The sequence below is a fragment of the Eubalaena glacialis genome, chromosome 2 (genome assembly GCF_028564815.1).
Source record: "Eubalaena glacialis isolate mEubGla1 chromosome 2, mEubGla1.1.hap2.+ XY, whole genome shotgun sequence".
NCBI classification, from domain to species: domain Eukaryota; kingdom Metazoa; phylum Chordata; class Mammalia; order Artiodactyla; family Balaenidae; genus Eubalaena; species Eubalaena glacialis.
Genome location: NC_083717.1, coordinates 13,247,527 through 13,264,603, shown reverse-complemented (window position 1 = coordinate 13,264,603; position 17,077 = coordinate 13,247,527). Strand labels below are relative to the sequence as shown.

Genomic DNA, 17,077 nt, shown 5'->3' with positions numbered 1-17,077 from the left:
TAAGAAATACAGAAGGAATTTTACCTTTAAAAATACAATTGTGAAGATCACTCAATGCAAATAATATAAGGAACGATTGAGTTTATACAGACTAGAACCGAATGCACATAGACTGGACAGAACCATGAAATTAGTTCTTCCGAGACACTAGACCTGGCCACCTGAGTCAAGCAAACAGCAAGGACACGGGGGACAGGTGTCCCGCTGTCCTACCTGGCCTGCTGCCTTTGGCCACGTCGGGTATTTTTGCATCCAGTCGCTGTTATCTGGAGGCATTAAACAGTGATGTGCCCAAGGAAAACTGTGTAGGGACCAATTTCTGCCTCGTATGCCAGCACTCCCCATTGACCAAACTTGTGTAAACTAATTTGTGTAATGTAAACACGCACATAGCAGAAAAGCCTGCATGATTACGCATTTTCTAAAGTAGATTCAAATCTGTAAAGGAAACCCCACTTTCTTTTCTTCTATCCAGCCTGACCACCGCCTGAAAGCTTCCGCCAGGATACCAACACTTAGGAATTCCAGATAAGAAATCTGGGATGCATGACCTGAGAAAAGGAGGGCAGCTGCTAGCACACAGGGCACCTCTGTGCACATCAGAAGATGAACTTCCTCTGTGCAGGCAAATTACAAAAAGGGAGCTGTGGCCCTCTGCCGCGGGTGGTTGGCAGTACTGCCCCTTCCACCCAGGTGCCTCTGTACAGGTTATGTGATAGCAGTGCCATCCAGGTCCCTCATTCTGGGGTCGGTTAATACAGAATACCTTCCTCAACATGCAGGTGGAAACAAAAACGGAGCATGTTTATTACAATTACAAATAGCACTAAGCTCTGAATGTTAGGGGGTCCAGCAACTTGCAGATAGGATTTGAATCCTAAATGACCAAGCCCAAAGGAATCAATGTAAACAGAAGCAATTTAAATAGGAATACGTGGGACTTCCCTGGCAGTCCAGTAGTTAAGACTCCATGCTTCCACTGCAGGGGGCATGGGTTCTATCCCCAGTCAGGGAACTAAGATCCTGCATGCCGAGAGGCACGCCCAAAAAAACAAAAAACAAAAAAAATAGGAATACATGCGAGAGAATGGAAACAAACAAAACTGTAAAAATAGAAGATGGGAAGCATAATGGCACCTGAGGAAAGCAGGTCCCTGAAAATGACACAGGCCCTTTATTCTTTTTTTTTCTTTCTTTTTAATAAATTTATTTATTTATTTTTGGCTGCATTGGGTCTTCGTTGCTGCGCGCAGGCTTTCTCTAGTTGTGGCGAGCGGGGGCTACTCTCCGTTGCGGTGCGCGGGCTTCTCACTGCAGCGGCTTCTCTTGTTGCGGAGCACGGGCTCTAGGTATGTGCGCTTCAGTAGCTGGGTCTCACGGGCTCTAGAGCGCAGGCTCAGTAGTTGTGGTGCACAGGCTTAGTCACTCTGCAGCATGTGGAATCTTCCCGGACCAGGGCTTGAACCCGTGTCCCCTGCAGTGGCAGGCAGATTCTCAACCACTGTGCCACCAGAGAAGCCTCCTTTATGCTTTTGTACATGCTACTTACTCTGCCTATGACCGTCTTCTCCAGCCTCTTCGAATGCCAACTCATTCATCGAGATCCAACTCAAATAGCACTAACTCTCCCCGGGCAGTTTATAAAGCCTCTGTTGCCTGTAGATCTGTGCACACAACGTGGGGAGAGGGGTCCCTCGCCCAGAAGGATTCCAAGGCTTGAGAACTATCACTGCCCCTCCACCCAGGTGCCACCCAGCAGCCAAGCTTGCGCTGCAGGAGACCCAATGGCCGCAGCTGTCAGATCTGATGGCCGCTCTCTTTTTTGTCTCTCCCCTTCTCTCCCTCTTAAGAAATCTGAAATTAGGATGCAGGGTGGCTAAATGCCATCTGAATGGACCTGGATGTGGGGGCAAATAAGCACAGTTGCTGTGTGGGGTCTACTTGTACAAAGCAGCTGAGAAAAGACAATATTATTAGAGAAAAGGTTCACGAAAAGCGATGCAAAGATTAGCGAGAAAATGAGGAAGGAGGAGCTTTGGATCCTGGTCTAAGTTTGACTCTCAATGCCCATCTGTTCCAGGAGTTACCCCATCACCCCTCCCTGTTTTTTCTTTTAGCTAATCTGACTTGCGTAACTGTCATTTACAACCAAATAAACCTTGAAAGCAGTTCTGTTAATTCACCAATTTAGCACCTTGCTTACATAATTACATGCCTATCTTCCCACTAGGACTAGGAACTCCTTATAAGCAAAAACTGTCTTTTTCATAATTCTTCCTCTAAGGCCTTAAAGAAAACACCTCAAAAAAAAAAAACAAAAAAAAACCCTAAACCAATTACAGGTTATTGGTAGTAGAACTTTAGATATGAAAATGACACTTTTTACAAAATGAAGTACATCAAATGCTGAATTATCCATCAAATGCTGGATTTACCTATAAATTGGAAGATTTGTGAAAACATCAAAATAGGAAATAATATCATTTCCACATATGAGTAACCTAAGTGCAGATAATAAGAACTCCTTTTGGCTAATAGCCCAAAAGATAACCATTAATGTAATGGAGAGTATGAATGGAAGAAAACTATTTAGGTACCCAAACTAGAAAACCTGGGGTCCCCCTCGACTCCTTCCCATCCATTTCCCCCAGGTAGTTACCAAATCCAGCTCAGTCAACTTCCCAAACATCTCTGGGGACACCCGCTCTCTGCCACCACGGAACTGCCCTAGTTCAGACTCTGGTTGCCTCTTACCCAGAGGACAGCAATGGCTTTCACAGAGTCTCCTCTGGTGGCACTGAGTCCCGTCACTGACCCATCCCTGGGGTGGCCACAGACACACCCGAGCACCCCGGGGCTCTGACTTCTCCCTTACTTGTTGCTTGCCACTCCCTCCGTTTAGAAACTTTGATGCTGATTTCCATTTCCGCTAATAGGGTGGAACTAGGTTATTCAGATCAACTCTGCCACTGAAAACAGCTAAACATCCTGAATAAAACATTTTTTCAAACATCTTCTTAAAGCCATCAAAGCGCTGAAGAGGCAGGAGTTACCTCGCCAAAATTTGAGTGAAAGCAGAGTGCGAGAGCCGTCAACTCCCACGGAAGCCACTCACTCTGACGGCTTTGATGGTCCCGTGGGTTGGGAGGAACAGACGTCGGATCCCCAAGGTGGGGATCTAATAGGAAACCCTTTCTCCATAAGGGTAGGATCCGAAAGGGTCACGGCTTCAGCGTAAAGGTGATCCCAAAATAAACCCATTCCACCCCCAGGGGACTGCAGCCCAAATGTATATCACCAGCAAGTCCAAAAAATCCCAAGCTGTGAGTTTAGTTTAAAATGGCCTTGGTCTGTAGTGCCCCTAGCCACCTGGCCACAGGAGACAATCCTCTCTAGAGGGACACACTTTCACTCCAAGACTTGAAAATCCTCCTCAAGTAATGGTTCAAGGGAAATGAGCAGCTGATGGCCAAAATCACCAAGCAAACATGGGAACAAGGCACCATGATTAAGAACCAGCAGAAACGTAACATGGTAGAAAGATACCCAGGAAGATTCGAGGTACTAGTATCATCGCTATTCTCACAATGCTTGAAGAATCTTAAATTTAACTTATGGCACGTTTCTGAACACTAGAACTTTGAGAGGCGTACCTGAAGCTGTTAATAGACCCCAACTACGTGGAATAAAGCAGAAATGACATTGCAGTGTACTCTTCTATAAAATAAGGTCTCGGATTGTTCAGAAAGGCTTTCATAGCCTCCACACAACTGACTTGGTGAGGTTCTAGGAGAGAAGCTGTTGACTCCCTGAAACGTCTCTGCCATGTTCACAAGGCAAAGTTCTCGCAGGCGGCTGTGGCCATCGGCTCTTGGTTTGTCATCAGCTTGTGGTTACCCCACATGTCTTATCACCGGCTTGCAGCGAGTCCTCCCCTACTCTCCCAGGCGCTGCTCAACCCGCCCAGCAAACCGCTCTGAGCACTCTGCTCAATCCTAGCAAAAACAGAGCTTACGTGCTGATGAAAATTCAGCGTGGAAGGGCTCACAGCACACCCGTGGGGCACTCAGTGGCTCCACTCAGTCATTCAACAGCATTTATTGGGTGCCTACTACATGCAAGCACCGTTCCGGGTGCAGGGAGGTGGCAGCAACTAGGACCTGGTCTCAGCTGCTGGGGAGCTGAAGTTAACAGGTTCACAGCCCAGCCGGGGGAGAGAAGTAACAAACATGTAAACACCTCCTCTTCCGATAGCGTCAAGTGTCACAGAGAGAATAAGAACTGTGTGAGAGTGGAGGGGCTTCTTTAGATGTGGTCAGGGAGGCTCACGGAGAAGGCAAGCCTTCAGCTGACAAAGTAAAATGACAAGCGGCCCGAGGGAAGAACATTCCAGACAAAGAGAAAAGTAAATGCAGAAGCTCTGTGGCTGCTCTGAACTTGGCTTGTGTAAGGAACAGAAGAAGACCAGCGTGGGTGGAAGGGAGAAGGCACAGGGGGAAGTCGGGGCCAGGCCAGTAAGAAGTCTAAGCCACTGAAAAGAGCTCGGGTTTTTTTATTCCTCTTCAAGTTTGTATTTTTTGTTTATTTGGTTTAAAAAAAAAACTTTTTTTTGATGTGGACCATTTTTAAAGTCTTTATTGAATTTGTTACAATATTGCTTCTGGTTTATGTTTTGGGTTTTTTGGCCGTGAGGCATGCAGGATCTTAGTTCCCTGACCAGGGATCGAACCCTCACCCCCTGCATTGGAAGGTGAAGTCTTAACCACTGGACCGCCAGGGAAGTCCCTCGAGTTTGTTTTTATTTTTTTACTTATTATTTTTTTTTACAATGTTTTGTAAGTTTCAGGTGTACAGCAAAGTGATTCAGTTATACGTATATAGGGAGGCCTCTGGAAGGTTTTCTCTGAAGTGACAGGACATCATTTACGTTTCAGAAAGATCACTGCCACCGCTGTTGAGAATTGGGACTGAGACAGGGCAAAAGGACCACCGGGGGACCTGAGGGCCCCTGCCATGTTCTAGAGGAAGAGAATTCATACGGGAAGAGAGAAGTATACAGAGTCAGAACTCAGAAATACGAGTCGGGAGGGAGAGGTGAGGAAAAGAGAAGGATCAGGGTTGGTTCCGAGTTTGGGGCTTGAGCACCTGGGTAGATGGTGGTCCACTGACTGAGATGAGGGAGAAATTAGTTCAGGGCATGACGGGAGGTGGGGCAGGGCAGGGGGAGGAAACCAGGAGTCCTGGTGGGGACACATCTGAGGTGCCCATTAGGTAGTCAAGTGAAATATCAAATAAGAAATTGAAATATGCAGCCTGGCAGGGAGGTCAGAAGGGAAGATGTCCATTTCTTAACTATCAGCATGAAAAGCCACGGGGCTAAATAAATAAGGTCATGCAGATGAAATACACTCTGTAGTTCCAGAAGAAGACCCTGGACAGAGTCCTGGGGCACTCTAACATTTAGAGGCTGAAAGGAGGATGAAGAGCTCGATAAGGCACCTAAGGAGTGAAGGAAAACAAGAAAAAAACCAAGAAGGTGGCCTCTGGATCTGAAAACATGAAGGTGAGGCTGACAGGAGCAGCTTCCTGGGAGTGGTGAGGATGGAAATGGCAGGTGGGAGGCGGGTGGGGAGGGGAGGGGGGAGGGGGAGGGGAGGGGGAGGGGAGGGGGAGGGGGAGGGGAGGGGGAGGGGGAGGGGAGGGGGAGGGGGAGGGGAGGGGGAGGGGGAGGGGGAGGGGAGGGGGAGGGGGAGGGGGAGGGGAGGGGGAGGGGGAGGGGAGGGGAGGGGGAGGGGAGGGGAGGGGGAGGCGGGGGGGAGGGGAGGCGGGGGAGGCGGGGGAGGGAGGGGGGGGGCGGGACAGCAACTACAGACCACAGGACACAGCGGCTTCAGGCGAGGGTTTTCAACTTCTGCTCTAACAAGGAACAGAGAAGCAGAGTGGACGCTAACATGAGAGATGTGACACCAAAGGAGGGTTTCTGCTGTCAGGGCTGTTTATTCTGTTTCCGAGATGGGAGGTCCCAGAGCCGGGAACGCCGTCCAATACCAAGTGAGGCAACGATGGAAAAAGTCTTTTTCTCCAATTCGGTGGCCACCACCCACGGGTGGCTATCGAGCACTTTAGGGAAATCTGAATCTTAAGATTTAATTTTAATTAAATGAGATTTAAATAGCCACCTGCGACTAGCAGCCAGCAAACTAGGCAGTGTGGTGCTCCAGCGCATCTGCAGGCCGATGGATTCAGTGTCCAAAAGCTGGTGGATTGGGTAGCAGGGAGAGTGGAAGGCGATACCTTCCACTTGTTCAACACCTTCTAAAGCCTTAAAGGTAATCAGCTGGGGGGTGGGGGAGACAGAGGGACAAAACACCAGAGGGAAGTTTAAGGAGAGTGGAAAAGTAAGAAATAGATTCAAAGAGCAGAGAACACACTGACAAAGAACAGTACAGTTCCAGGGTTGAGTACCACTTGCTTTTTATGGTAAATTTTAGTGGCCCTTGTCAGAACTGTTAAGTTTTTCTCTGGCAAACAAAGGCTACTCGGCCTTTGAAAATCTGCCCTCAAACTACCTTTTCAACCATCTCCTAACACTTCCCCTCATTTACCTCTGTGGTTTTCGATCTTCTTGGTGGCAGAACCTTTTTTCCCTTGTACCTGTACAGTATGTATTCTGTGCCCACAATTAAAAAAAAAAAAAAAAGTTGACAATGATGAGAACAAAATCAAGCTGCTCTGGATGAGGCTGAGGCGAGGGATGAATTCCCCCACCAGCTCAGCCCCCTCCCACCAGCCTCAGAGGCACCTCCAGGGAACCCCAGGGTTTGAAACCAAAGATTTACCCCAGGCAGTGCTTCTCAAACTGGAAGGTGCTTCCAAATCACCTGTCTTATTAAAATGCACACTCTGCCCCAGAAGGTCTGCAGAGAGGCCCACAGTTCTGCCTTTCCAGCAGGCTCCTGGGTGACGGCTGTTGCCATGCGTCTGTGGATTACACTTGGAGTGAGCGGCAAGGCCCGAGGCCACGGCCACAGCAGAGCCCTCAGCATCACCCAGTCGGTCGGCTTACTTTTGCCAGTATTGTCTCCTTGGCCACACACACCCTTCCTTGCCTTCTCCAGCTGGGAGATTCGATTCCACCTTCAAGGGCCGCTCAATGTCAGATCCTCTTGAACCTTCTCCAAGAGTCCTGGGAAGAAGTAATCATGACCCAGTCCCCCCACCTCCAACCCCCCAGCACTTTCCCCCTTTCTCACTCTGCTCCAGCCACACAGGCTTCCTTGCAGTTTTCTAATCATGCCAAGTCAGCACCAGCCTCAGGGCCTTTGCATGAGCTATTCCTTCTGCCTAGAATGCCCTCCCCCCAGATATCCTCACGCCCAACCCTTTCATCTCCATCTCTTTGCTCAAATGTCTTCTTCATAAGGTTTACACTCGGACCACCCTATGTAACACCCTCCACCCCAGCATTCCTGATACTCCAGCTGTTTATACACATGTTTATGCATATGTCTGTTTCCCCTGCAGTTATGAGCAATTTGAAGGTACGGTCCACAATATATTCATTTTGCATCCCAAGCGTCCTTCACAGTGCCCTTATGTTAAAAAAAAAGGTGAAATATCAAATTAATATCTGACACAACTTGTAACTAATGAATCTGAATTAAATTTTTGACACGTTGAACAACCTGATCAAGGCGTTAAAGATACAAAAAAGAACATTATAACAAAGCAGATAAAGACATCAAAGCAAGGGCACAAAGATAATTCTAAAATGATTAATTTATAACTCAAAGAGGCACAAGGATGCCAAGTGCAATGGTGATGTTTTGTCTGTGAACCAGGATAACAGAACAATTAATTTAACATGCACTCTAGTAATTTTCCATGTTTTGTCATTTAACATACTTCAAAAATGATAAAATGAAGGCTAACATTTATTAAGAACTTGCCATGTGCCAGCAACTCTTTAGGCATCTTACAAGTACCAACATATTTAACCCATATAACAAATCTCCATAATAAGCACTATTAATATCTCCTTTCATAAAAGAATTGTGACTAAGGTCACACAGCCAACCAGACAGTGTGGCTTCAGAGCCTGAACTCCTAACCACTGCGGACCGGTGAAAAACTATGCTTACTTTGAATGTCAAGGCTTATCTTTAGGTAGGTTACTGTTTTAAAACTCCCTACAAGACTTTTCATAAAGAAGTTTTATATATGCCCTCTTCCTACGTGCTTTGAATATAAGCAATGCTCTTCTTTCTGTAAAGGAAAAACTGTTTTCTGTTTTTCTCCATATTAATAGCTAATACTTTGTCAAAGCCTTTAAGACTAAGGAAGGAAAGAAAAGATCCCCAAGAAATGAATAACTCCCGGGCCTGGCCCAAGTAGCACAGTTCCACGGTTAAGGGTACGGGACTGAATCCCACCACCTACTAGCACTGTGATCTCAGCAGGTAATTAATTCAACCTCTGCCTGTTCCTACTATTCTTCCGAGCTGCTGGGCTTCCCACCCCACACCATCCCCAACTTATTCTTGCGAGGGTTCTTAACTGGGTTCCATGAACCCTCAAGTGGTCCGTGGATAGAATTCAGGGGATCTGTGAACTGGGTAGGATGTATCCTATGTGTTTTCATTAATTTGTTCAAAAGCATTGTTCTAAGAAGGGATCCACAGCCTTCACTGGACTCCCGTGGGGTCCCTGGCACAAAAAGCGGAAATGTGGTTAAAAGTATATACCGAGAAATAAGCTAGGAGGTATTTTTAACTGTTCAAGAAAGGAAATAAACCTGGTTTGGTTGGTAGAGGTGAGAATGTTAAGATATGGAGTCAAGGGAAATACCTAGGTATTCTAAATAAAACGGCATCTTTTACCTCCCTTCTAACCTTCTAGAAGAAGCTGCCCCACTTCTACTCATTGGCTCCATAAATCTTTAAGCTCTCACACCTGCACACACACATCCGAATCAACCACTGTCTCAAAAGTACATCCATGAACACCGTGGTCTCCAGCACATCTAATTCTGCTAACCTTCCGGCTGACTTTTCTCTTGTCTCACATTTCTTCCTCCTCCATCCCTCCCTCAAAGCCAAGTGTCCCAGGTGTTCCTATTTCTCCCTCAGAGATTGAATTTACCCCCATGGCTTCAACCACCAATCCTGCATGGACAACTATCAATTCTCCATCCCAGCCCTAACCTTCTCCTGAGCTCCAATGCCACCTTCCAACACCCTGCAGGTGGGCACAGTCATTAGAATGTCCACTCACCATCACCTGCAACTCAACACATCTCAAATCAAAAATCTGTGTATCCTTTCTCAACACACAATTCCTTCTCTTAACTTTTCAAACTCAATCACATGGTCACCATTCTTCCAAGGATTCATCACATGCTGTCAGAGGACAAATCCTGAACATTTATCCTTATTTTTAACGATATTCCTTCTACTGTATGGCTACTCAAAGTACAGGCTGTGGACCAGCAGTGTCTCATCACCTAAGAGTGTGACAAAAGCAGAATCTCAGGACTCGCCCCAGACCTGCTGAGTCAGAATCTGCATTTTTAAAATGTCCCCAGGTGATTCAAACACACATTAAATTTTTTAAAAAAATTTTTTAAACATCTTTATTGAAGTATAATTGCTTTACAATGGTGTGTTACTTTCTACTTTATAACAAAGTGAATCAGTTATACATACACATATGTTCCCATATCTCTTCCCTCTTGCATCTCCCTCCCTCCCACCCTCCCTATCCCACCCCTCTAGGTGGTCACAAAGCACTGAGCTGATCTCCCTGTGCTATGCGGCTGCTTCCCACTAGCTATCTATTTTACATTTGGTAGTGTATATATGTCCATGACACTCTCTCACCCTGTCACATCTCACCCCTCCCCCTCCCCATATCCTCAAGTCCATTCTCTAGTAGGTCTGTGTCTTTATTCCCGTCTTGCCACTAGGTTCTTCATGACCTTTTTTTTTTTTTTTTTTTCCCTTAGATTCCATATACATGTGTTAGCATACTGTATTTCTTTTTCTCTTTCTGACTTACTTCACTCTGTATGGCAGACTCTAACTCCATCCACCTCATTACAAATACCTCCATTTCATTTCTTTTTATGGCTGAGTAATATTCCATTGTATATATGTGCCACATCTTCTTTATCCATTCATCCGATGATGGACACCTAGGTTGCTTCCATGTCCTGGCTATTGTAAACAGAGCTGCAATGAATATTTTGGTACATGACTCTTTTTGAATTATGGTTTTCTCAGGGTATATGCCCAGTAGTGGGATTGCTGGGTCGTATGGTAGTTCTATTTTTAGTTTTTTAAGGAACCTCCATACTGTTCTCCATAGTGGCTGTATCAATTTACATTCCCACCAACAGTGCAAGAGGGTTCCCTTTTCTCCACACCCTCTCCAGCATTTATTGTTTCTAGATTTTTTGATGATGGCCATTCTGACCGGTGTGAGGTGATACCTCATAGTAGTTTTGATTTGCATTTCTCTAATGATTAATGATGTTGAGCATTCTTTCATGTGTCTGTTGGCAATCTGTATATCTTCTTTGGAGAAATGTCTATTTAGGTCTTCTGCCCATTTTTGGACTGGATTGTTTGTTTTTTAGATATTGAGCTGCATGAACTGCTTATATATTTTGGAGATTAATCCTTTGTCAGTTGCTTCATTTGCAAATATTTTCTCCCATTCTGAGGGTTGTCTTTTGATCTTGTTTATGGTTTCCTTTGCTGTGCAAAAGCTTTTAAGTTTCATTAGGTCCCATTTGTTTATTTGTGTTTTTATTTCCATTTCTCTAGAAGCTGGGTCAAAAAGGATCTTGCTGTGATTTATGTCATAGAGTGTTCTGCCTATGTTTTCCTCTAAGAGTTTGATAGTGTCTGGCCTTACACTTAGGTCTTTAATCCATTTTGAGTCAAACACACATTAAATTTTAAGAAACACCTGTCTAGCGCTTATTAATATGCTACCAGCCTAACAGCATCTGAATTTGTTCATTTTTAGGTATCAATTACTGAATCCTTATTATGTGCCAATTACAGTGCTAGGCTTTAAATACATTATCTTACTTACCCTCAAAATAATACTGCGAGGTAATCATCATCATCTCCATTTGTAAGAATGAGTAAATTGAGGCTCAAGAGAATAAATCATCTATCTGCTCAAACAGCCCATCAAGATGGAGGCAGCATTTGAACCTAATCTGTCTGAACACAAACCATTTGGCCAAATTGCACCAATTCCCTTAAATTCCAAAATTTGTATCTCCAAGTGTATGTTGGCAGATTTAATTACTCTGGGTGACTGCATTTTCTAATCAACATAAGGTAGATTTTGTATGTTTATTTACAATTCTTGCTGAAAATCTTTCTAAAGACATAGCAGACGGCAGACAATCCTATCATAGAAAGAGAAATCATGGTCTTGCCAAGGGCATCATTCTGAATATTCAAGTTCATCCTAAGGTAGTCAATAAATGGAGAACAAAATGTATTCTGTTCGCAGGATGTAATCCCAAGTTTTAGGGGGTATGAAAATATTTCCCTAATAATAAACTTTGTGTGTGTGTGTGTGTTGCGTGTTGTGTGCTTGGCATTCTCCTTTTCTCTAAAGTAAAGGGAAGAAAGAAAAATTGTGTGAGACTAGTTCTTGAATGAATGGTTATTTGGGTTCCATTCACTGGGTTCATCTAATGTCTAGCTCATTACTGTTTTCATTTAATTGCTTCATTACATTCCATTCAGTCACTATTTCATAGTTATTTCATTTTTAAACCCTAGTTTCCTTCTTTTACCTTTTTCAGTGCCCAAATATAAACCCATGAACCTAAAAGACATCACTATTTCTTCAATATTATTTCAATTCCAGGACCTTGTTGAGAATATAACAAAGGCCACGATGCTCAGCTCAGAAAACCGCGTTATCTGCCAAAACACACAAAACATGGCGCATGGGCACCAAGACAATCTTAGACGAGTACTAGGTAAGTACTAGCTCTAATACTAGGATGGATACCTGCCTGATGTCGCCTGTCCCTTCTCTGGGAACTGTTCTTCCCCAGCTCCAATGGGCAAGAGCTGCCACCTTTTCTCAGCGGCTTGGTCTAGGGAAATGCCACAACTGATGGAAGCCAAACCAGTCAGAATCCTTCCATGGGACTTTTATAACTGAATCGGAGACAGAAAGACCCTTTTGGGGGGTGGAAATTACAAAATGTGAAATTCAGGAAGCATTAGTTCCCTGCCCTGTGGAGGAAACCAGACAGCAATGAGCAAGAATATAGCCAAAACGGACAGAGAAGTCCCAACAACACCCAAGCACCTGGTTCCAATCATTCCCAAAGCCCAGCCCCAGCCCTGCTCTCCTGGTCTGCTTACCAATTTGTCCTTCCACTGTGACCTCCAAAACCCTCCTAATATTTACAGATTTTGCCTATGCTCACCCACATTTCCACAGCTTGCAACCAAAAAAACGAACACTAATGTTGATTACTTCGAAACACTACATTTGTTTTAAACAAGTTTTATGCCCTTTAAAGTTTTTCTATGCAAAGGTCTTCCTTTAGATATTTAAATAGGCTTTTAAATACTCATTTCTAAAAGGCCTCCATTTCACTCCGCATAAAAATCTTTTAGAATATCTATTTAAAACAAGGCTTGACTCCTAACATTCTACATGCATGCTCCACACACTATTAAAATATAATTGTAAGAAGCTAACTGCCTGATCATTTTTAGTTTAATTCCAAACGTAACAAGACAAAATTGCCTTAAGTCATCTTTTCCTTTATGTATTCAATTATATTCTCCGCTTAAAATACTTAAAATAAAAATTGGCAGTGATCCATTCACTGATGGGTAGTCTAAGTCAGAAAGCAGTAACATATCGAATTAACCACACAAAGTCAAGCTTATTCTTGTCATTGAGAATTACCACCACAATGGACTTGAAATTTTCCACCTTAACTGCAAGTTTCTATATTTCAATCAAATAGACTTGGACTTAATAGAATGCAATGCAGTCCGACTACAATCAATCCCACAAACTCTTAGTTCACACATCTCTTGCAATCACCACAGATTTCCTTGCCCCTAACCATGGCCTTAAAAATTCCCTGAGTGTGGCTGCATTTGCAAGGTTATAACAGTCACGCAACTTTTGTTATATACTATTACTCTTCCCAGTCTGGGGCTCCTAACTTAATGGTAGGAACCTACTCGACTGTAAAAGTAGTCGAATCTTGAAGTTAGAAAAAAAGTTGGAAATCATCCAGTCCAATCACCTTACTTCACAGATACAAATATCGATATAAAAATAGTTAATAGGCCCAAGGTCAACAGCATTGGAGAAAGAATTAGAACATGGATCCAATGAGCATTTTACTATGGTATGTAGATGACTCCCAATCTTGTAAACTGCTTAAATGATCCTCCATGTAGTAGATGACTACGGTTCCCCTTTAGTGCTCCAAATATATGGTTATTTCTAAATGTCCTTAAGACAAATGCATATGAATTTTAAAAGCAAGGAATTGCTATGTTCATGACATCTTTTCCCATTAATCCTGATCACATTAGAAATGTAGGGAAGGACTGATTTGAATGATCTCTTCCTGCTCTACTAGGCTTTCTCAAATGTCTCCATTCATACACAATACAACTGACAAATTTATTCTCATATTATACTGTAGACTTTGGTGCATACAAGGTCATATGAAAACATTTATCTAAGACTCTGTTACCTAAAATGAAATCAACCAGAAACACATGGCATCTGGGTGTAGATTTCATCTTTATATACCCCATCCTTTCTTTAAAAAAAAAAGAAAGAAAATAAACATTTTTAAAAAGAAGCCTGTGAAACAGACCTTTCTTATGTCAACTCGAGCCCTAAAAATAAAGATATTTGGACAAAAATATGAGGGGCATTTTTAGCAATCTTTTGCACAGAGGCTAGCACAATGTGCCTGATATATATTTGTTGAATGAATAACATGGTTATACTGCATACTATGGAAACCTGACTCCTCTGGATGACTACACTTAGACTTGCTAACTTTTCTTGAAAGCAAAAGAAAATGCACTGTCTACAAATCACATTATTTTTATAAGCTTTAAGTAGTTTCAAAATATTTCCAATTAGCAAGAAACTCTAAAACAAATGTAGCAATTCAAAAGTATAAAGTAGCAACAGAAGTGGGTACAGTAAAACACCGCACAATTACAAGGTTTTCTAAAGTAAACTGGAGTTGGGACTAATTCCCAGACAGCACACCCTTTCAGTGGCATATTATCACCACTACTTTACTAGATTAAATGCTCAGACACACTCTCCTGACCAAAACACCAGAACTTCAAAGGAGATAAAAGCACTCATACATACAGAACTAACAACATTACTTTTTTTAAAAAAGCAACTAACAGCAACATAATTAAAAAAACTTAAATTTAGAACATAACTCTAAACTGTACACTTATTACACAGGAAAAATAACATTTTATTTACTTTAATAAAACGTAGCGGGGTTTTGATGCACTAGTGTCCGCTGTTGCAAAAGCTTGCATTCCTAATTGCTCAAGAAGTTATCAGGAAGTTAAAATGAACTCCAGGCGATCAGGCATTAGGCTGATAGGAATAATCATGTCTCAACCTTCTTAAAAACAGTCACTCCTTGCAAGCACAATCGATCAATCCTGATACAGTTTCACCTTTTCCCCAGCTCAGCCTGGGAAAGAAAAATACAAATACGATGCTTTTGAGCCATTTCAACCAACTTCATTACACCGAGAATGTTCTTTCAAAATCCAACATGGTTTTCTGTCATTTCTATTATGCTGAAAAGGGCCCACAGACATCCATCGAAATCAAAAGTACGGAAGGCAAGCGTACACTTCTCCTCAGACGCTAACCGACTGCAGTGGGTAAGGCCATGGTCAAAATTCACAGGCTCATTTAAACTTTCATGGCTCAGCCAACAGCTCCTATCAGATTTCCTGATCCTAAGGAGATGAAAACTGCAAGAGTTTCTCGCTGGAAGATCAGCAGGAAGCTATTTCGGACCCTCAGACCGCAGTCCGCATAGCCCGCAGCGGCGCATCTCCAGCACCTCGGGCTAGTGGGTTACGCTAACCTTTCCAAGCCGTCTCCTCCAACCTTTGAAACAAACCCCCCAAACGGGTGCAGTCAACTCAAGACAGCCGTCCACCGCGCCCGCCGAGACCCCCTCCCGCTGTCATCCCCAGGCCGCCCTTCCGCAGTCGGCGACTTCGGCCTGGCTCCCCAAGGTGGGGGAGGAGGTCTGGGGAGCACGACTCCCCGCCAGGCAGCTCTTCAGCGGGCACAGCGGCAGGGCGATGCGGGAGAGGGGCAGAGGAAGATGCTAAACACCAGAGCCATATTTACATTGGCTTTATCTTTGCCAAAAAGATTCCTGGCGTCCAAGAATATCGCCTTTAAAGGGAAAAAAGGACCTAAGCACTAAGCCGCTGCCCAAAGCTCCGCGATCTCCAGTATTCTCACCCTTGTGTCCGGTGCGGGGAGGCTTCGTACGCTCCCAGCCTCGGACAGGTACACCTGCCGGACGGCGGAGGACCGGGCCTCCCCCGCCGCCCCCGCAGAGGAAGCAAGCGCCGGGACTCTCGCCCCAACAGCCCCCGCCGGGGTGACAGCCCAGGCGGAGTCGTGCCCCGCACAAACTTCCCAGTTCCCGGGCTGCGGGGACAGATCGGCCAGCGAGCGGACGCACGGACCGGGGGCGACACTGGTACCCGCCGCAGCGCTCCAGTGCAAATGGGACCCCCTCGTCCTGCATCCGGCCCTAGGTCCCTAGGGGGTCCAAGTGGCGCCCGGGCGGCCCCAAGGGGCGGGCGCGCGGCGCGGGGCTGGGGGCACCGAGGCGCCGCGGCGAACGGGCAGCCCCGGAGGGTAAGCAGCCGGAGGGCCCGGGCCCCGCTCGGGCTCCCCGCCCCGCAGCAGCTGCAGGGGGAGGAGGGGGAGGAGGAGGCGGCGGACGAGGACGACGAGGAGGAGGAGGAGGACGAGGAGGAGGAGGACGAGGACGAGGACGAGGAGGACGAGGAGGACGAGGAGGAGGAGAAGGAGGACGAGGACGAGGAGGAGGAGGAGGAGGAAAGGGACCGCGCACCGCAGCCCGAGCCCTTACCGAGTGGTTTACCCCCCACATCAGGACGCTGAGCAGCGGATCGCTGGCCCGAAAGAGCTTCACTTTCTGCGCTACGAAGTGCTTCTTCTTGGTCTTGGTCTTGCTCGCCAGGACGGAGGACCCCAGGTTGCCGGGGGTCGCCATGGCCGCCGCCTCTGTCCCCTCCACCGCCGCGCTCCCGAGGCCGGGGACCCGCCCTCTCTACACGCCGGCCCGGGAAGGCAGCTGCATCCCCCCCGGCAGCGGCCCCGGCGCGCCGTGCCCCGCTCCGCCCGCCGGCACGCTCGTCCCGCTCCGCCCGCGGTGCCCGCTCTGCCCGGCTGGCGAGGGAGGCTGCGCTCGGCTCGCGTCCCTGCCCGCTTCCCGCGCCCGCCGCTGCTCCGAGCTCAGCCCGCGGCTGGACCAGGCGCGCAGCGAGCGGCTTCCGCGTTGGGCGCCGGCGTCATGACGCAGGGGGCGGGCGGGCAGCAGCTGCGGCGCCGCCGGGCGGGGCGCGGAGCGCGAGGCGCGGCCGCGGGACCGTTAAGCTGCGCCCTCGCGCTCCGGCTCGGCGGCGGCCCGGCCGAGGAGGCCGCGGGGTGGGCGTGCGGCGCGGGGATCGTGGGGACTCCCGCAAGGTATCCCTTCTGCAGCTCAGGAGAAAAGAGGGAAGGATGGGGAGAGTAGGGAGATCGGAGGAGAGGAGCCCCCAGAGACGGTGGTCAGGCGAAGGAAGGAGGCTCGGGGCACCGCCGCTTACCGGTGCCAAGAATCAGGAGAGCTAGTGAGACTTGAAACGCTGCGTGGCGACCAGGGCTTCCCTAGCACCGAGGGAAAGGACCTGGGCACATGGTTGGCCGCCTCCCAAAGTAGCCCTGCAATGAACTTATTAATCCTTTTGTGCCTTTA

At 46.4% G+C, this 17,077-nt stretch overlaps 1 protein-coding gene across 1 annotated transcript in view; it reads right to left on the bottom strand.

Moving 5' to 3' along the window:
* Positions 1-16,584, bottom strand: part of PIP4K2A (phosphatidylinositol-5-phosphate 4-kinase type 2 alpha) — a 175,461-nt gene extending 158,877 nt beyond the window's left edge. The window contains exon 1 of the mRNA XM_061181592.1: positions 16,190-16,584. Within this exon, the coding sequence (XP_061037575.1) occupies positions 16,190-16,333 (144 nt within the window). The 5' untranslated portion in view covers positions 16,334-16,584. The remainder of the gene's footprint in view (positions 1-16,189) is intronic.
* Between the last annotated feature and the right edge of the window lie 493 nt (positions 16,585-17,077).